The 20,924-nt window shown below is 43.2% G+C and overlaps 1 protein-coding gene across 1 annotated transcript; it reads right to left on the bottom strand.

Moving 5' to 3' along the window:
- Nucleotides 1-2,068: 2,068 nt before the first annotated feature.
- Nucleotides 2,069-18,754, bottom strand: man2a2 (mannosidase, alpha, class 2A, member 2). The gene is made up of 23 exons (XM_083972942.1): nt 18,637-18,754; nt 16,359-17,286; nt 15,769-16,026; nt 15,515-15,659; nt 14,094-14,265; nt 13,744-13,871; nt 13,206-13,379; nt 12,524-12,710; nt 11,406-11,583; nt 10,892-11,094; nt 10,133-10,315; nt 9,821-9,935; nt 9,632-9,702; nt 9,341-9,506; nt 7,545-7,781; nt 7,209-7,331; nt 6,837-6,951; nt 6,398-6,531; nt 6,142-6,283; nt 5,658-5,791; nt 4,645-4,839; nt 4,421-4,534; nt 2,069-3,903 (listed from the first exon to the last, which is right to left on the bottom strand). Exons 2-23 carry the CDS (start codon nt 16,488-16,490, stop codon nt 3,751-3,753), a joined length of 3,459 nt encoding a protein of 1,152 aa, XP_083829068.1. The 5' UTR covers nt 16,491-17,286; nt 18,637-18,754; the 3' UTR covers nt 2,069-3,750.
- Nucleotides 18,755-20,924: the final 2,170 nt, after the last annotated feature.

The raw sequence follows: 20,924 nt of genomic DNA, 5'->3' as shown, positions 1-20,924 counted from the left end.
TGTACATGTTTGAATGAATGGGCTCCAAAGGAGGAGGAGGAGGAGGATGGGCGAGCGTGTAAAACCCTTTTATCTCCACAGTCACGCCTTCACTCTGTGTTTCTGTGTGTTGGTTTTCATGTCTTCTCTTTAGCTTGTATTAATTAGCTGTCATGTATTGTATCGTGCTGTCTGCTAAACGAGATTAATTAATACACCACCAACAAATCACACACATTAGTAGGTTTCACATTCAGATCAGCTGGACACTGATTGTGTGCATTATTACTGATTGTGTGCATTATCATATTCCAGCAGGTCAGAGTTTGTTTGTGTCGGATTTGATGCTCTAGAGTCTAGAGGATAAATAAATAAATAATAAAAAAAAGTAAAGGCGACACAGCACAACAGGACTAAGAAGTGAAATGCAGAGGCTGAGCGTCCCCAGGGAGCCTCCACAGGCAGCAGCATCCTCCCCTCCTTCTGACTCAGACCTCGGGGATCCCACTTTTTTTTTTTTTTTTTCGTCTTTTCATGTCCGACTCCCTCTCTGGTGCTGTCACTGACTCCTTCAAACATCCTCTCCTCACGTGTTGAAAAAAAAGAAAAAAACACATCCACATTATACAGGAGGCTGCTGCTGCTATCGCTCATCATTTATCAGACTGGAAGCATCTGTATTCTGGACTGTACCACACTCACACTGACTCAATGTTGCCCCCTACTGATGGAGAGTTAATCAAGCTCCTTAATGATAATAAGCAGGGAAACAGCAGAGATTGAAAAAGGTCGTGGAAGAACAAGTGAAGCACTTCAGATGGTGTTTTGATTTTTAATCACTTTTATTCACCCTCCACCTCTTCTCTTCCACCTCCCCCCAACAAATACAGAAGATACTTCCTTCATATATTACCTCTGAACGAACAGGGGGGAAAAAAAGAAAAGAAAAGAAAAAAAACAGCGCTACAACAGGTATCACATTTAGAAATTAAAAATGAAAGAAGGGAAAAGGATATTTATACAGAGACTGTGACGCATACAGAAACAGCAGGAGAGAAGGTTGTGACGAGGTTATGAGACAGCGGGAGAAAGTGCAGGATGCAGTGAAGTCTGGTCTGTCAGAAATGTTAACTGCAGCTGTGTGTGTGGGGTGGGGGTGTAGGGAAGGGAGGGAGTGGTCTGTACTCTGCAGTGAGAGAGAGCATGAAGGGACAGGATATATTTAACCATGGCAGACCAGACACCAGGCCAGATAGAGAGGAGGCGAGCCACTGGAGCAGCAGACCTCCTGTGGACAATAGAGGAGATGAGCAGGTTAAAGAGATGGGACACAGTGGGGGGGACACGGGTCGAGATAGCAGCGTGGTACAAAGTGAGACACACTCGGCCCATACACAGGTGGGTTTGTGAGGGGAAAAAAAACAAAAAACGTCCGACCCGGATCGGCTTTGGACACATGACAGCACCATCCACACACACACACACACACAGCTGAGATGCACCAGGAATAAAGGCCCAGTGCCTGCAGACAGCCTCAGGTTAAGAAGCACTGAAGACCTGAAAGCTGAAAACACTTTAAACTTTGTTCTGTGTTAAGGATTTCTGTGTGTGTGTGTGTGTGTGTGTGTGTGTGTGTGTGTGTGTGTGTGTGTGTGTGTGTGTGTGTGTGTGTGTGTGTGTGTGTGTGTGTGTGTGTGTGTGTGTGTGTGTGTGTGTGTGTGTGTGTGTGTACACAAGAGTTTCTTGTGTGTGTGCACATACAAGAGTTTCTTTCTCAACTCTAGTTGAATGTGGCCATCTTCCGACTCCGAAATTTGAACATCAGAGGAAAAAAACTTGAAACAGCATCGTCTCTTTCCACAAACTTGCAGACCATCACTGTCCTAATCCTTTCTTGTTAGTCATACTGATCTTTTGTTGTAGCAGTTGGAGTTGGAGATGGTGTAGCCAGCGTGTCCCCTCAAAGACAACCAAGCATCTACTTGACAAAGAAAAGTAAAATCTATTTCTCTAAAATAGAGTGTTTTTTTTCCTGGTTTGTTTTTGGACATCTTCCCAGAGTATTTTCACCACTATTCATTTGTGCAGCTTTTTCATTTTCTTTAACCCACCCAAGCATTTGTGCGATTCATTATCACACAACAGACATGTCAACATAAATACTCAAAATCAAAGGTTTCTCTAGTGTTTTTTTGTTTGTTTGTTTGTTTTTTTAGAGAATACTTCATTTGGTCACTGTTCCAGCATGAAGACACAATACTCTCCAAACCTAGTGTGAGGTCTTGACTGGGCATTGTCACATTTTTCTCCCAAATGAAAGCTTTCAATGCACTGAGCTGCAGAAACCTTCATTATACAGAAGGGGGAGAGAATTTAATTAACAATTTCATTCAAAGTCAAATGATTCATTACTATGATTTTCAATTTAAAACGGACTTTCCTGACATTTTGTCAAATGAAAAGTGCATTAAATAATTGAGGCCCTGACAAACAAAAAACTCTGCGTAAGGAGGAAAAAAAATCATTTTTAAAAGTTGATTGAACTGTCCCTTTAAGTCAAATGCATCATCAGGAAGCGTCCTTTTTTGATTCCAGATGTGACCTATTGCTTCGACACAGACAACCAAACTCATCATTGACACTTAACAGTACTATGAATGGTCCCTGATAGTGAACACCATAACCTCGATATTCCCTCTCCTCCCAATACAAAAGGAAAACCTAAAAGTATTAACATTAACATAATCCTCAGACACACACACCCACACATACACCCACACACACTGCTAAATCGGCTGTGTGGCATATATGAGGTATAGCACAGGAATGACAGACAGGGGTGTTGTATAGCACAGACCTTCCACAGTTTTCCCATCGGCGGAGAGGAAGCTCGGGGAGGAAATTAAACGAGGGGCAGAAGGTCTTCAGACTATCTACAAGCAGGAGCAGCGGACAGAAGGTAAACAGTCATCCCCATATGATTAATGATCACATCGTTATCGTGTGGCGGCCGACACGAGACTCTTGGACTCAGACGTACGAAAAGCTTAAAAGAGCCGCAGCTTGGGTCTGAGATGGAGACAGAGGCCACACATTCTCTTTGCTGCATTCGAGTCTGTCGAAAAAAAAAATATTCAACTGCGGTCGACATTAGATTTATAGATACAAAAACAAACAGCTGTGATGTGCGACTTCTTCACTGCGTACAAAAAAAAGAAAGAAAATTGAAAACCCATACACCAAATAAAGCTTTGTAAATTGCACTCTGATGTGGCACGAGTCCCAACCCCTTCCCCCTCGTCATTGGGATATTTACATTCAGTAGTTCAGTCCAGGATGGAGCGAAGATAGAAAAAGACACAAGTTCTTACAAAGAAGAACTTAAATGAGATTTCAGTTTTCGATTAAAGAGATGCACAGATACTCGGGTCGTATCTGATGAACGATTCTGGCAGTCTCCGTTTGTTTTCCGAACGGCTGCTGCGAGTTCACCCTGGTTTCGCTGCTCTCAGAGATGTCGTCCACGGTAACAGCTATCGCCTGCCCCCTGCTGTGCAGTCAGTCCTGTTACAGTGGACCCTTCCTCTCCCGAGCTGCATTGTCTGTGGTTCTGCTTGACGTAACAGAGAGACCCAGTCCCCTCTGTGTCCAGTATGTGGACCCCTGCGTGGGCCCGGTCTTGGTCCAAGGAGTTCTCTGGGTTTTTTCTTTTTTTTTTCCTTTTTTCTTGTTTTTTTTTTTTAAATTGCCTCGTTTTGGTCCGGACGGCTCTTAGCGAAGTTTGAGCTTGAAGGATGAGATCTCCATGGGATCGAGAGCGATGGTGGAGTCGTTGGCCAGAGGCGTGCCGGCGTGCATCAGCGTCAGGGACATGGGCTGGAGCAGCTGCAGGTCCAGGTTCTTGAACAGCCCCGATACACTCAGCTACAGAGGCAAAGGAGAAAGGAGGGACAAGAACATTAGGAGGTAAAAGTATAGTAAAACAATTTAATAAAAGTACTTAACTAGATAGAAAATATCTGGATTTAAAGTTTTACTTACGTTAAAATAGAAAAATATCCATAACATCATTAATTATTAAAGGTGTGTTAACATTTAAGATGTATTTCCATGCTATAGCTGGTTGAGTCAGTACCAGTTCTGCTGGTTCCAGCACTGCTTTATATTAAGTCCGGAGGTTAAAACTGTTACAGAGCACCATATTTAATTAACTGAACATGTTAAGTGCATAAAACTTAACATAAACTAACTAAAAGCTGTGTTAATGGTAGATATGGTGACTAAAATGTACAATTGTTCCCTCTTGAGTAAAGTGGCGTGGGGGTAAAAAGAAAAATAGACAGACGTAGTTAAGAAAAGTACTGTACTTTGGTTCAAGTATCTAAGTCTGACTTTTGTGCAAGTGTGTGTGTGTGTGTCTGTCTGTCTGTCTGACCCTGACCTGTCCTTGTGTGGTGGTGCAGTTGAAACCCAGGTTCTGAGCCTCCAGGCCACAGTCCAGCGCCAGTCGGTGAAGAATCAAAGCTGTGTATGGAGATGGAGAGTGGGGGTCCTGCTGCTCACACACACACACACACACACACACACACACACACACACAAGTTTCAAAGCCAACACATGAAAGAGAGAAAGTCAAACTGGTTTCTGATCAGTGCGTCTCATTACCTGGCTCTGGATGCTGCGCAGGTTCAGCAGGTGGAAGTCACAGGGGAGGATGGACTTGAGTGGGGCGAAGGTTTGCAGAGGAGGGATGCCGCGTCTTTTGGGCAGGACGGGCAGCGCCAAGACCTCGTGGTTCAGGATGGCGTTGGTCATGTGACTGAGTATTGACGGGAAGCTGTTTGTTGCACTGTCCGTCATCTGGAGGAGGCAGAGATGGATTAAAACCTGACTTCAGTTGCTCTGGTCTCTGATTTAGTTAATCAGTCTAGGAGGTTTATTTCTAATACTAAGACACTGTGCTAATCCATCTATATTGAGTCTGTTACAGCAAAATCTATATGATGTCAAATTTTAAACTAAGAGTGCTGTAAACATTATGTTTGATGTTTGTGCCAGGCAAGAACAACTTCATCCCAAGTACCATCAGCAGTTTTATCAGAGCAGGATGATAAAACTGCGACCAATGCCTTCCTTCCTCTGCCAATGCGAATTCATTTACTTGATGAATGACATCATTTGTTACGTTCAATTGTGCTGTCGTGAAGACGGAGAGCTTTGACAAAGACTATGAGATGGAGGGAGGCAAGAAAATAGGAACTGGAGCTACAAGTGTAGACTACGAGTCGAGCTAGCAAGCATCCCCACTGTTGCCAAGGCAACATTACCTCTTGAACTCCGTCAGTCAAGAATTTGGAGAGGAAAGAACGAAACAGGGAAGACAGTTTGGCAAAGAAGCCATCGTACTGAAGGCAATGGAACGGAAAAAGAAGAGAATGGAAATAAAATTAGTGAGTGGGGAGGATGACAGAAAGACAGATGGGTCGGTAATGAGCGTTGAAAAAAAAAAAAAAGATACAAAGAAAGGTGTTAATGAACACAAAATGAAGGACAAAACACAGTTAGGTTTCACAAGCCAGTTCAAAGAGCAATTCAGCGTCGTGGTCTGGTGTGATGTGCAGGATTTTCAAGGGTGTTCACCCAGCTTCAATACCCGCCTCCGCTGTCATCTTACTGACCTTGTTGCCCGTGGATCGCCTCTCCAGCAGCAGTCGGAAGCGGTTGGCCGTCTTTTTGTTGTCCTTCAAACCCTGGCCCAGTCCGCGATTATCATCTTGCATCAAACGCCGGTCCATAATCACCTCGAGCTGGCCTGAGGGAGGAGACAAAGCGAGGGACAAGAGCTCTGAAGCAACGCGGCCGTGCTGAACTTTCAGACATCAGACATTGATGACGACAAAGACTTTGAGCTCTCCAACATTTACAAACGCCCCTATTGTTCACGTAACCACGACAAAAGGATTAGCTCAGCACACAAACATGAGGATATGAACCACTTGGCTCCATGGAAACCTCTTGAGGGAGAGATAAGAGATTCAATACCGTTCCATAAAAACGGTAGAGACAGTAAACTAAAGAAAATACATTTCAGAAATAACCCTTTGTTTTTAAATTCAGAAAAAAATCACACAAAATCAAGTAAAACACTGAGAAGGTACAGACCATTCTCCAGGCTGCTGACACCCAGAGACTGAGCTGTGTGCAGTGTGAGGCGGTGGTGGCTGTCCTGGATGTAAGCCTGGCTGGGCATGGGATAGAAGTTGGCCTGCAAGGGAAGCTTCATGTAGTGGCGTCGAGGCTGCATCTAAACACGGAGAACCACACAAAATGTCAAACTGATGACACTGTTTATATTTTCTTTATATATCTATCTATATATCTATGTCAGAATATCAAAGTTATTCGACATGCAACCGACCTGGAAACCATTTAGGTCTGTGTAGAAGACGTCTCCAGTCTGGATGTCGGTGACCAGTCGCATGGCCAGCTCCTTGTTGGTCTGATCTCTGATGTCCACCACGGTGGTGATGTCAATAGAGAAACCATCCACCCCTAAAAATACAAAACAAAACTCTTCACAACTAAACATGGGCCCAAGAGGAAAGTAAACTGAGAGATGAACTGTAAATGTGGGCCAACTGCTGCTTAAAATAGTAGCATGCAGCTCAGAGTGAGAGAAACAGGCAGCAACAGTATCAGCTCAAAAAAAAAAAGACCTAATTGAATAATAGACTGTCATTTTGCTAAACATATTGAGCCTGGTTGAATTGTACCATCTGGTGCTTTTAACTAAACATGAAGAGCCTCAGCAAAAACCCATTTGATTACATTTTTTGGCAGTTCCACGTGTCTATTACCTGGCACGTTGTGGATCCGAATGGTCTGCTGAAAATGTTGGTAGTGAGCCACCACCTCGGAGAACAGAGGGCCCTCCACAACGCGCACCACAGGTGGCTCTTTCTGGTTGTAGGGCTGAAAGCAGGATGAGAGAGAGCGGGATCGTGAGGAGAAAGTGCTAAAAACGGTAGATGGATGGAGAGAAGTGGGAGGATCTACCATTGGAATAAGTAATAAGACTAATCCCCTCCACACCTGTGTATTGTTTTAAAAAGAAAAAGAAAAGATGAAGCAACGCTGCCTTCCTGCCCCAAGCTTCCCAGCGTGATACAACACACGAGGGAGACTCTATCAAAGCCTTCTGAGAGATAAGTAAACAACTGAAAGAATACCTTTGCTTTGCCATCAGGGAGGAAGAGGTAAGCCCCACTTTTGTCTTTAGAAGGGCGAGTGCCGTAAACCATGAACTGCATCTGAACCTTCACTTCCTGAGGATCATCCTTGCGTTTGATACTCTGTAGATGACGAAGACATTCAGAGGAGGAGAGAGTGAAGGATAAAGAAAGCAAATTACAGTAGATGAGAAGTTTAAGAGGCAACAGAAAGTGCTATTGGGGGGGGGGGTGTTTATGGGGAGAAATCAAGCTCATGGTTTTTACCTCAGAAAAATCAAAGTTAAACACTCGATTCGGATCAACGATGACCTCAAAAATAGCAGAAACACAAACCTCCAGGAGGCCGGTTGTTCCAGAGAAGCCAAGTGTGAGAGACTGGCTGCTGATGTAGAAGGTCTGCGGGTCAGACTGCTGAGAGCGGACAGGGAGGGGGTCTCCGGCTCGGGCAGTGGCTCCCCGTCCAGACAGCCTGAGCAGGGTGTCGGAGCGTATCGTCATGGGCGAGTCCGGAGAGTCGTACAGATGGAAAACAGCCAGGCCCAGAGGCGGCAGTCGAACCATGAAGGTAGCCTGGACACAAGGGTGGAGGAACGGTTGGATAAGTATAAATGACAGCAGTAATGCAAAATAAACTATATTTTTGGCATTTTGCAACTCATTAAAATTCATTTTCGTTTTTAATCATAACAGAAGTGTTGACCAGAAGGCATTCATTAAAAATTAAAAGCATTTAAACATAAGCGACAGTGCGCTGTAATTAAAATATGAAGAGAGATGAGACTGTTTGTATTTCTCTAATATTCAAATTCAGGACTTTCAGAGGGCGGAGAGAACTTCATTTGTGCAAAATAAATTTGTCTGCAGAGCTGCAGCGAAGCGAACTGGATATTTTTACTTCTATAGATTCAATATATGATTTGAGTCGATTCAGTGGGCGTGGGGTTATTTTTGTGGCTGTTTTTTTAATTTTTGACAACAAAGTGCTGGCTTGCAGGCAGACATCAAAACAAAGAGAAGAGAAGACACTGCACACTCTTTTTTTCCTGTCCTGTTCCATCCTCAGTTGACAGACACACACACACACACACACACACAGTAAACAATCTGGCTCTTATTGTTTGGCTTAAGGACATTTTGACATTTGGAGCCAGAGGGGGCCAAACCACCCACCACTCAAATCCACCACCTGAGCTACAGCCACCCTCTTTCTAAAAGTCAAAATGTTGAGTCCTGAAGGTTAAGATTTGCTGAGTAGGAATTTAAAATGATAGCTACATGCTCTGAACAACAGACAAATATTGCATAGTAAAGATGAATTCATTAGGCATCAAGACATCAAGGCATATAGAGATAAAAAAAAAAAAGACTGCACCACCAGTTCAACATGACACTCGTGTAACATAGTGAGACTCAGGATTGACTGTTTAATAAAAACCAAGGAAAACACAGATATTGTCTTTTCCATTGCATACATTCTTCTTCCTTGTCAAGATTTGGTGCCTACAATACCCACAATGCACCTCAACTGCAAACAGTTTGGTCAGTGATTCAGTCTTGCGCAGCTGCCAGCTCTCATTTTTGTGACATTATGACATTATGAAGTTACGTTCAGCAGACTAAACAGACCTGATAAGCTCACTTGTGACTCCACAGCGCCACATTTTTTTCCCTTAGCAGCTTCCAGCCCGAAACGATGCTGACTCAAGAGACATCACGTAATTAGATTTCCCACAGCTCCCTCCTGTGCCAGAAAAGGCATTATACAACTTTAACATATGGTGTAATGCTCCCAAAGACCTGTGTGCACTGGCCATGACAAATTCCTTCACTGCCTCTCTCTCACACACACACACACACACACACACACACAGACTTCAACCGTTATGCAAAGTACTAGTGAAGCAGCCCTCATAAATGCAACATGAAGAGACTTTATAGGCTTCAAGTCTACACTCTCTCTCCAGCATTAGCACATAACTATAATGACTTTGTGTTTGAATTTGAGCGCTGTCACGATGCTGTTGAGAACACAGCGGCGCTGGTGGCTGAGCACCGCTGCTAATCAAGTGATGTGTCAATTCCACTACGTCCAACGCAGCAGTTCCACCGAAATGAATTTAGTTTCTTACCTCAAATACCTCTGCACTCATCTGACTGGCAGAGCTCCACTGAGCGCTCAGCTGCACGGGGAGGGTCTGTCCATCCTCGGTGAGCACCCGCACCCTGACGGTGTTGACCAACACAGTCACGACGCACAGCCGCTCCTGCTCGATGGGGTTGAACAGGACCATGTACCTGGTGGGAGGGGGTGAGGCGGAGAGGGGGGAGGAAGAAAAAGCAATCATAAGCACAGGTTGGTGGAGGAGTGGCAGAGGGAAAAGGCAGTGGAGATGAAAGATGCAAGGGGATGAAGGCCATACCTCGGTCCTGCTGGGTCCAGCTCTATTAGAGTGCGCTGAGGCAGAGAGTCTTGAGTAGCACGCCTATCATCCTACAGAGGAAAAATATAACATAGGAAACCAAGTGTCTACTCAATAAGGCACAAATCTGAGGGGTTTTGAAAAGTTTATTACACGGTGGCAGAAGTGTCACTCCATGCTTCCTCTTACCGTCTCCAGGAAGGGCTCCGTCTGGTAAAAGCGATAAAACTCTTTGTTCTTCATCACCAGGAAATGAGCAGCATTGATGATTACTCTCTTCAGACCGATGAGCGAACGCAGTAATCTAGGGAGGAGGAGGAGGAGGAATCAATGGCTTACTGCAGCAGTCACACCAGATGGCTTTTCAATACTTTTGCTTCAAGGTATTGAATGGGAGGGGGATTACAGAGGGAGGAAGCAGAGTTTCCTGTGCCATACAAATGAAAGAGTTTAACCTATCCAATCCATACCGTCATTCCGCTCTAACCCCCGCATCCTCACCTGGTGCCGTAGTCGATGACAACGTTCTCCTTCGCGGTTCCGGTGATGGCGTCGTGATGCTGGAAGAGGGCAACGGACCGCCTGGCGTCCACCAGCAGGGCGTAGTCTGAGACCGGGTAGCGTCCCTCCATGCCCGCATGTCGAGCATTTGCAACCGCCAGGCTGTAGAGGATCTCTGCCCCCCTAAAGGAAAACGACAATCATCACTGACAAGTCCTTTAACCTAACATCAGGTAGCTTTATTTAGTCAGCTAAAAAAAAATGTGTTGCATTAGTGTACCATTTTAGGATGACTGCTGACTCTTTTTCCTTTGTACATTTAAATTTGTACTCACTATTTTTGTGTCAATATGAACTAAAGGTGTATTCATACACCTAATTGAAAGGTTTGACACATTGAATACGGTATAAGAAAATACAAGTAAGTGTCTGATCAGGTGCTTTGTTATATTTGCCTGTTTATCTGTATTTTTTTCCACATCTGCGATTCAGGAAGAGTTTTTCAAAAAAGCCTCAAACAGCATTTACGGTAGATAAAAATATCAACATGGGCTGAGGTGTGGGTTAGTTAATTCAAAGTCAGTACATTTGGGTGCCTTTAGTTTGCATACAGGATCCTCCAAGTGCAAATATTTGCCTTAACCTTGGATGTGACACCTACACCTTGTTTGCAATGCAGATTAAGTCGTCCTTTTCGGGACTCACTTGCATAAACAGCAACAGTATTATTAAAAACAATCCACAATAATCTGCCCCCACCTGAGGTGCGACTCGATCACACGGTCTAGGCTCTTGTAAAAGGGCCGAGAGGTGAAATATCCGGTCCAGTAGTGGTCTTCACGGTCTGCGTAGGCAAAGAAATCTCCACTTAGCACGGGGAAGTCTGCAGGTCTGGATCCCGGGGCCACTCCATTTGCTTTGTATACAGCATTGAAGTAATCTGTTAAAGTCCCAAACTGAGCCTGGAGACAGATGACATGTTGGAAAAAAATTATATATATACACTATATATAAAAAACTTTACTCAAACACAACAGGAGATATAAAAAGCCTTCATTATTATGTATGATCCTTTCATCTTAGATCACATCCTCCGAACCAAACATTGTGATAGATTCTTTGTTCTGTCAGCAAGATAAAACACCGCTGCATGATTTATTATCACAAGAAAAGGTTGCGATACAGTTGAGACGCGACACAGCGAGACGCTGGAAAACAAAACATATATATATTTGGCAACACGGTTGATGACAGTCGACAAATTTTATCTCACCTGTACATGCATCTCTGGGTGAGAATTCATGTAATCAAAGAGCTTCTGGTAGTTGACGTACTGCTGATCCCACTCGAGGGCCTTGTCATAGCGGAAGTCATCTCCCAGAGGGACAAGAAGCACCTTGCTGCGGAAGAGTTTGGACTTCTTGCGGTACTGATCCAAGAGCGTGTTTGCCCTGATTGACAAAGAGAAGCGAGTTATTGAAGAAGAAAAAAAGTTTACATATCTTTTGGCATCCAAACTGTCCTGCTTTGCAAATGCCAGTTTTGTAGGAAATCACTATGACCTTGGAAAAGGGAGGATCCCATTAGCCCTGGGGTGTTTTTCCATCAGCCACTAAAATGTACTCTGGAAAGTTCTTAAGGTCCTTTAAAAGCTGCGTAATGTGACTGCAAGACTATCTGCAGTCTGTGTCCCTCCGTTCATCCACGCTCCCCGGCTGGCGCGAGTTCAAGTTTAGTTTATTTGGAGAAGAGCAGCACAGAAAACACTGAAAGTTGCAACAGCAGGGACCAATCTGCTACGGACGCATGTGTGAGCAGCTGCGGCCAGATTTCAGAACATGTCAACATGTAACAAACAAAAACAAACAAAAACAAACTGGGGGGGGGGGGGGGGGGGGGGGGGGGGTTGAGGATTATATTCAATAATCAGTTTTCTAGCTGATTATTTTCCCAAATTCTTTGGTCTGTAACAACAAAACCAAAAGACAAAAGGGGGGAAAAAACACAATTATTGTTTCCTTAAGCCCAACCTGACATTTTCAAATGCCATCCTTCTACCAAATATAACAAAAAAAGGAACCATTCATTATCTTTAAGAGGCAGGAACAAGAGAATACTTGGCATGTTTTTTGGTGCCTTAAGCAAATAATTAACCATCAGAGTAGATGACATTTAAATTTCTCACATCAACTTCACGGTAAACTGACTAATTGTTGCAGCTCTAGTATACACCAAAAAAAAAATTCAAAAAGAACACTGTGGCAGGTGATTGACTGCTCTTGCTCAAACAGACATCCTTAAATCTATTACAGTTACAGTTATAGTAGTAACTTCCAGTTCCACCATACATTTTCCCAGAGTAAAAGCATAACTAACCCCCACATGCCTCACCTTTCTGCTACGTTGGCTTCCACCACCGCTTTCGGTGGCACTTTCCACGGACAGTTTATCCGACCACCTGGTAACCTTTTGAAGTCAAACTGGCAGCAGATTTTGGGATCTGGCCCACAAGTGTGAGGCACATCGTAGCTGTAGAACGGCATCATGTGGCAAAACATGTCTGTGCTTGATCCGGCGTCTGTTAAAGCAGTAAAGTGGGAAAAAAAAGGCTTCAAAGAGACAGTAACCTCAAAAACACCAAATAAAAATGCAGTGATGCAGAGGGCTCTGCTACATGTAAGAGAGCCATTTACAATAGTAGATGCATCAGCTCATAAACATAGTGGCAATTCAGATTCCTACAGTATTATCTGGGGGCTCTCAAACGTAATTCTGGATAGGACAGCTGAAAGTAAATGACATACTAAAAAAGACATTAATCAATAATATCTAACTGATGTATTTGAAGGTTTTTCCATTAAGGACAAAAGGGTAGTACATCTTCAGCAGACATCCTGTTCATTGAGAAATAATAATGGAGATATCTCATCTGAAGCCATTACGTACTGGTTGTCCTTCCAAAATTTCCCCTCTCTTTCTAAAGGCCATGACAAGTTATATGACTCATCCTGCAATGAATTTAACAAAGATGAGCACATGAATCAGATGACATTGATGGCGCTGGTCCACTCACCCCAGGCCTGCCTCCACATAAACTCCAGGCTGCGTGTGGAGGCAAAGTGCTTTTTGATGGAGTAGTGAACCCTCTGTATGAGCATGCTGGTCAGGTTAGCCCTCTTTAGCAGAAAGGGCATGGTGGCACTGTGACCAAAAGGGTCCACTGCCCACCCACTGTGAGGAGTTATACCTATGACAGTGAGAGAGAAGCAAGTACTTCAGTTTTTGTTTTTTTTTCTAAATTCAGATAAAAAGAAGCAACACATCTTTCAGGAAATCCTCCTCCTCAGCAGGAAGCAGTGAAAGTCACACAAAGTATTTTATCTCCCACTGTGTGAGAGGCTACACCTGCTCCGTGCAGGATAACAAGCTCAGATTTCACTATGAAGCACTATAAAGGGAGAGGAGGGGTGGGGGCACTTTTACTTAGATTTTAATGTGAAAAGAGTTGGGGCTAAGGCAAAACATTTCAGACAGAAAAAAGCTTCTTAAATATTTTAGCATCGCTCCACTAAATGTCAATGAAGAAGAAGAATTTAAAATGGATTGTGTACCCAGATTTCTCTCCAGCCACTGATGGCCTTCGATGAGCTGGTCTATCATGGCAAAGTAGTGAACATTGGCTTCATCCGTCATCACCCAGCCTCCCGTCACAATCTCTAGCTGCCCTCCAAGGATCAGTCTGTTGAAGAGAGAGGATTAAGAAAGCAAGGTAAGGATAATCCTGCCCTAAAGAGGCAGAGTCACATTAACCAGATAATGAGCTATTTTTAGAGAATCCACAGGCTTGCCAGCAGATACAGTGAGAAGACTGTACTTAACGGCCAGAAGGCAGTGAAGAAATCTCAATTAATTCTCAGATTGCAAGGGCAATAAATGGGGGAATCTGTGTGGTGTGACTCACTTGCGCACGGCCTCCTGTTTGTGTACGTCTGCAGTCTCCCACCACTTGGAGAAGAATGAAATCTCCGACCAGATGAACTTTCTGCGAGGATCCTCAGGCAACTTGGCCACCATGTTGTTCAGAATGTGCTGCGTCTGGTCGGTGAAGTATTTGTCGAAAGTCTTGATCCAACCTGACAAGACGAGATCGGATCTAAAAACAATATCCACGCAACATTTGGCAAACAGACGGTCCAGTAAAAAAAAACTGAACGGCCTGACCCACAACACACTTCTGCCCCACCACCTTTACCCCTCCCTTCATCTGGTGGGCCGACACAAAGAGAGGAAGACAGGGCAGGCAAAGAGAGTCAGCACTGTGAAAAAAGTGCTGCAACAGATCAAAAATAAAACTCATATTTTATTCAAGTAGAAGTGTTCCCCTCAGAAAGCTATTTAGCAGAGTGGTTTCAAAAGAAGTGACTAAAAAGCACCTTCTATGCATTTTTAGCTTGCAACAATGTCGAGTACCTCAGCCTATAAATACCTTATGAAATACTTATTTCAAATATTATAGGATAATACATTTTTACAAAGAAAGGAGCTCCGCATCATTCTGGACCTGTGCAGTATCATAGATACTGTCAGATGATAGTAAAGTGAACTACAGCTACAAACAGTTGTGAGGGACACGTCTATTTAACATGCCTTTTTAACATTGCATTGTTCATTTGTTTGACCTGCTTACCAGGATTTGACTAAAATCCTGAAAATCTTTTCTTTGCATTGAGCCAAAATTAGCCCATTGGCAGAAAACCTGCTTTCATGTTTCTTCAGTGTGAGTTGATATTATGATGACATCTGGCTACGAAACCTCACCACGGTCTATAAACCTTAGACATTGCTGCATTAAAAAAAAAATGTCTTCAATCAAATTTAGCTTTAAATTAAGTCTATTCTTACTGTACTTGCAGCCCGTCAGCATATCATTAACTGTCACGTGAGTAGACACGTGGCAGGTTGGTAAACAAGTTTAATGGAAATGTCAGTCTAAAATAAAATCTGAGTCAATCCTACGTATAAATAGCTACAGTTTTCCGATGCCAATATCTTTCTAATTCCATTGTTTGTGACTAAGCCGTCAATCATGCCACCATTATGCTAATAATAAAAATGAGAATGAATGAATCTAATTTTGAATGATTTCTATGCCCTCACCACCAACCTCCGGCTCAGGAAAGGTCTGACTGTACCTGCTGTGTTTCTTTCTTTACAAAGAAGATGCTATTTTTAATCCCTTGGGTTCAGACACACTTCAGGCTGAGTCCTGAGGAACCGTTTGATCAAAAGAATTTAAAGTCAGCACTGAGACATGTTTAAGATTCAGCTTGAGTTTTGCCTTGTGTGTGCGTACTGTAGATGCGTGATGCCCTTGCAACTCACCTGGGTCGTTGTGGGAGTGAGGGACCACAAACACTTGGAGCGGCTCATTGTCCCACTCATCGGGTTCATAAGTAATCTCAAAGCCTTGTTTCCACACGCCACCATCAGGGTTGTCAAATTTCAGAAGAGAGTAAACATCCAGCATCTACATTGAAAACACAAACAACCAAAACATAAGAATTAACACCTCCCATGTAAAAGCAACAACAACATAACACATGTTGGTCCTTTTTGTAGAGACATTGTTAGCACACCTGAACGTCTGGTTGACCATGGCTGCCTACAGAGAACTGGCAATCCTGGGGTTTGACGGCGAGGAAAGTGGGGCGACCGTCGAACGGTAGGACCCAGGAACCATTGGCACTTCTGAATGGCAGGTGGCCGCTGGGAGACACAGCTCCTGTGTCTGTGAGCTCCATCACAGAGTCCTTTATGTGACTGATGATTTGGTGGTTTTCCTCCAGGAGCTGCTCCAGCTGCTCTATCCGGTTCTGTAGAACTGAGATTTGGCTCTAAAAAAATCACACACAAAAAATAATAAATCACGCAGCTGCGCAGCATCATAAAACATCTGCGGATCAAACCCACATTCCTCTCCCCTGTTACGCAGAACAAACTTCAGTTTTAAAGACTTTGAAGCAGACAATCTCTTATAAAAGATTTAACAGAGGTAACAAATGGCAAGATTTCTGCAGCGCAATATAAGTGCATTTTGTGACATGACTATTAAGATCTGAACAGTCAACAACATGATATGCAAAAAGAAGTGCTTCAAACATAACAGCAGAAAGATGTTTTCATGCAATATACATATTTCCAATTCCACTACAGCAATTATTCTCACCCGGGGAAAGTTCCCGCCATTCTGTCGCCTTGCAGGGTCATGCTGGACTCTATCCAACATCAGATAGAGTGAGAATACAGCCACACAGAATATGGCCCCTCCACACACTGTCACCTGTTTCCTCAGCTTCATCCTCCTCTGGAGCAGTCTTCTTTCCGGGGTTTGAATTAGAAAAATGACCTTGACTGAGTTGAGGTGTTTTTTTTTCCAGCGCAGAGGAAAAAGTCCTTGAAAAGCGGAATGCAATCTGTCACAGTGCGAAAATAAAAAAGGGAAAGTAACCAGCTACACCAGCGTCAATGGTTCAGTTCCACTCCTGCGATGCCTCCAGCCTCCGCTCACCATACTGAAGACCACAGTGAAGGGGGGGGGGGGCTACAGAAGTGATCAGCAATAGCTGGCAAAGTCTGTCAGCTCTGGCCAAACCACAGCCACCGGTGGGCTCCTTCAAAGTAGCCCTTGTGCTCAACCATCCAAACCGATGAGATTGCAGGAAAAGAAAAAAAAAAGTGCCACACAGAAGGGGCTTTAGACAGTGAGTCTAGTGTCCCTGCAGCATGATGTGCGTCGCTGTGGGCCTGCTCTCCTGGTCCAGTCCCCACTCCCACAGCAGACTCTAATCCTGCAGTGCAGCCGGAGTCCCCTTTTTTTTTTTGCTCAGTTGGCCTCCAGTGCCATAACAGTTTGCACACCACGCTTGTGGCGGTGCAAATAAATAGGCTGACAAAAAGACCAACTTGGCTCGAAGCTGTAGCTTTTCAGTCAAGTCTCAACTCTGCCCCGAAGCAGCTCCAGGAATTAAAATGAGACAAATGTCATTCTTCTCTCAGCAGTGTAGTAACTGCATATCTACTGAAGCAGCATGGGCGAGCGTCTGTCCTCGATCACAAGCGCCAAAGTTGAAATCACATCAGAGGGTCTTCTTCAGCTGTTGGACAAAAAATAAAAAATAAAAAAGATTAAATGGAGCATCCAGAAGAAAAAAAAAACCAAAATGCATATTCACCCTGCAATTTCAGGACCAGGACTGTCACTGACAAGAAGCACAAGTGACAGGGGCTTTGCTGGAGAGTGAGAAATACTTTTTCTTTGATCTGACAAGTCAAGTCAACAGCGTGGGGAGCCAAGCTGAGCAGAGTAGCCTGTGTGTTTCCTCACAGAGCTAATAAGGTGTTCCTGTTTCCCTCTGTGTGCAAATCCAACACAATCATAATCCGCTCTCTTCTCAGGCTGGGACTGGACTATCCCTGAGCATTACCACAGAGAGTTGGGATAATAATCTGACTCAATGGCACTTACGTTTGCTTTGACCGACTAAAAATAAAAAAATAAATACAGCTTCAGTGTCAACAGGAACTACGGCTAACTTTACTCTCGGTCAGATGACTAATATTTCCGGCTGGACAGCCTTTGTCAGTTTGGGGGGTGGCTGACAGAGATAACCAACAACGACTACACTCATGTGACAGAATAAAGAGCCAGCCTATAAATTAGCTTCTTTTTTTTCCTTTTTTTTGACATGTTAGCATCAAGGGAGACATTCCTACATATCGATTATAACTTAGGCAATCTATCAAAGTCACGGTCAATGCTCTCAGAGTTACTACCTGGTGTGTGGCACCTCTGTTAAGGTTTAACTTGAATGACTTTTAAGTTAGTTGCTGAGGCTGGGCAGTTAGCCAGGCAACAACACTGCGCTGCTGCCAAGTTGAGACCACTTAAATACCCGCGTATAACCTCAGGTACACGACAGCTAGTAAACACGTCTGACTGGTTATTCCCTCAATTAATCAATCAAGGGTAATATACGGCGTGGGACTGCCTCAGGTGTTATATATAATAACGGGAACTGTATATGACAACTATGCTGCTAAACCAGCTAGCCCTTATAGCTAACAGATTCCAGATCACCACGACAACCCGACCGGTTTAACGTTAGTGAGCTACATTCTATGGCTACATTCTAGAACCATAGGTCAGTTAGTGGACGGTTGGTTTACTTGCTGATGAACGTGGATGAATGGCAGTCACGTCTGTCTGTCGGTGGCTGTGGAAAGCCCAAGCTGCTCGGCTCGTCTATCTATGTCCAACGTTACTGACTGGCTGGCTGACTGACTGACGATAGCAAGTATTGGCTTGATAACATTAAGGACAATACGTGGCTCATATTCCTGGCTAAAATATTTCACGTAGCGTCTAACAACCTCGACTGAACGTTCAAGCGCGACCTTGTGGGTCTGTGTCGATGAGGAACAAAAAATGAAAACACGGACGTTACCCATCAAAGGAGAGTAATCCGGGAGAGTGCAGTGTCCAGCGGTGTGTGTGTGCTTGTGTGTGTGTGCTTTTAGCTTCGGTCTGACAGATTACCAAGCAGCTAGCCTAGCAGCAGCTAGCACCGCGGAGCTCCTGCAAAGGTTTGTGGGAAGGGAGGAGCTGCGCATCAGTCGGTGATTGGTCAGCAGCTTCATCAGATTTTGAAAGAAGTGCACCAATCTGTCCTGTGTAGTAGACGATTAAATGCAGGGAGTGGGTATACATGGATATATGTATTACATTATTAGTTTTTTTTTTTTTAATTACTCCATACTTACGCACAATAACTTTGCACAATAACTTTTCTGTATCTATCTTTATCAGGGCTCCAGACTGGTTTTGCCCCCTAAAATTTGAGACATTTTTCATCTACTTGCACGGTAAATGTGCCCTTCTCTTTTTTTCACACTGGTGAAACATGGAGTCTGTCATTACAGGTGACAGGCCAGGGTGTGTGAGGATCATGAATGAAAAGGAAATGTGAATATTTGCTTTGTAAGTCAATTTACAGTGTGCGACCCTACATTTTCTGCTTGCCACTGTGTTAATAGTAAATAAAGTTAGTCTGGAGCCCTGTTTATTCCATTCTATTTTATTTATTCTATTGTATATACATTTTAAATTGTTTGCACTAGAATTATGAATTAATTAATTCTATTTTATCATATATTATTTTATTTGAATTTTATCGCTACCTTTTACTATTTTTTGTAACTTTTGTGTTTGCACCTGACACCAAGTCAAGTTCCTGTAAAGTGACCTTTACTTCTCTTGGCAATAAAAACTTTTCTGATTATGAATCTGATTCTGAGAAATACCACATCCTCATACTTTGTGAACTCATCGTGTTGATCTGTCAAACAGTCCTCCTACTCTGACTTTTGAACAGATTACAAAGGCTCAGTCAATACAAACATATGGATGTTTTTCTGAGCAACTATAGTTACACAAGACATGTGCACTAGGAGTGGACACAGTCTCTATAAAGCTCAGTGCTCAACATGACAGTTTGTCATCTACTGGTCTTATGCCTGTCATGGTCATGACCCAGTTACCCAATATAGTTATTATCACTAATTTATTATTGACACTCAGTTGTTCAAATAAAGACGTGTGTCAGACTATGATTCATACTGACATTAATACAAAAGCCATTGTCATATACTTGGCAAGACAAAATATACATTTTCATGTGTACAAAGGTGACTGTTGAATCTGTGAGTAAGCAGGATCACATAGCTGTTATAATAGGTCACAGCATTTTATTTATTTATTTTAGTCCAAATGCAAAATCTAAACATTAGATCATTTGAAACATGGAAAACAAATCCCCAACAACAACAACAAATGAACCACCACAAAAAGGGATGCTTGCCTTTTTTATATATATATATAAGAATAACACGTCATTGGTTAGGTTTGTTTTTTTGTTTTTTGAGGAACACAGACCACTTTTCACCTCTTGTGTAACCAGCAGCCTGTGCAGTCGAGTGAAATAAAAATAAAAACTGTAATTACGGTAAGAGAAAATGAGTGAAAAATAATCATAATTCTGTCATAGGTCTGACAGCACTGCTTGAGGTAAATGTTAAGTTGTGCTCCATGCAACTTTTATAATTCTGCTTCAGAGGGACTAATGTGCATAAGCCACTCGCATTATGCTGCCTGTTCTGTCACCAAAGATAAACACCACCAATCTGACTGAATGCCAACCACTTTGCAGGTAAAGCAAACCTGAGAAGCTGAGTGTGGAAAAGCCAATGACTCTCTGCAGGTGAGTCACGTTTTTATGTTGTTTTCATAACCTAGATAATTCCAGAGCAATTTATGTGTTTATGGAAAGAGGAGCTCAGCTGACATTTGAATAATTAATTGGCAGACTGTGAGGGACATGATGGGAACAGATGGTATTGTTTTGGCTTTGCTCCGGTCATAAGAGACTCATAACTTTTCATCGGATCAAAACCATTCAAAATGTTGAGTGCATTTGTGCTGATTTTGAGTGTTATTTACAGATTTGAAAAGAAATAGCTTTAGTGTCAGAGAAAGTGTGTATACCGGCAGGGTCCTGAAAGCATATAATCTCTCACAAAACAAAGTTGTGATAAAGAATAAATGTTGGCACAGCTGTTTTTGATTTTGATTACAGACTCTTTCCCTTTGCTTCCCTGGTGCTGTGACTGAGCTCTGTGGATCCCCTGTGGATCTGTTATGTATTCGGTCTCACAGAAAGCCCTATACTCCGGGGAG

The sequence above is a fragment of the Trachurus trachurus genome (genome assembly GCF_905171665.1).
Source record: "Trachurus trachurus genome assembly, chromosome: 6".
NCBI classification, from domain to species: Eukaryota; Metazoa; Chordata; class Actinopteri; order Carangiformes; family Carangidae; genus Trachurus; species Trachurus trachurus.
This window is presented reverse-complemented; position numbering and strand designations above follow the sequence as displayed.

Coding starts and splice junctions, on each gene's coding strand:
- man2a2 (XM_083972942.1), bottom strand. CDS start 16,490: ATGAAGCTGAGGAAACAGGTGACAGTGTGTGGAGGGGCCATATTCTGT. Junction 12,711..13,205: donor TATGTGGAGGCAGGCCTGGG/GTGAGTGGACCA, acceptor CTGCTTTAACAG/ACGCCGGATCAAGCACAGAC. Junction 9,703..9,820: donor CGGAGCCCTTCCTGGAGACG/GTAAGAGGAAGC, acceptor TTTCCTCTGTAG/GATGATAGGCGTGCTACTCA.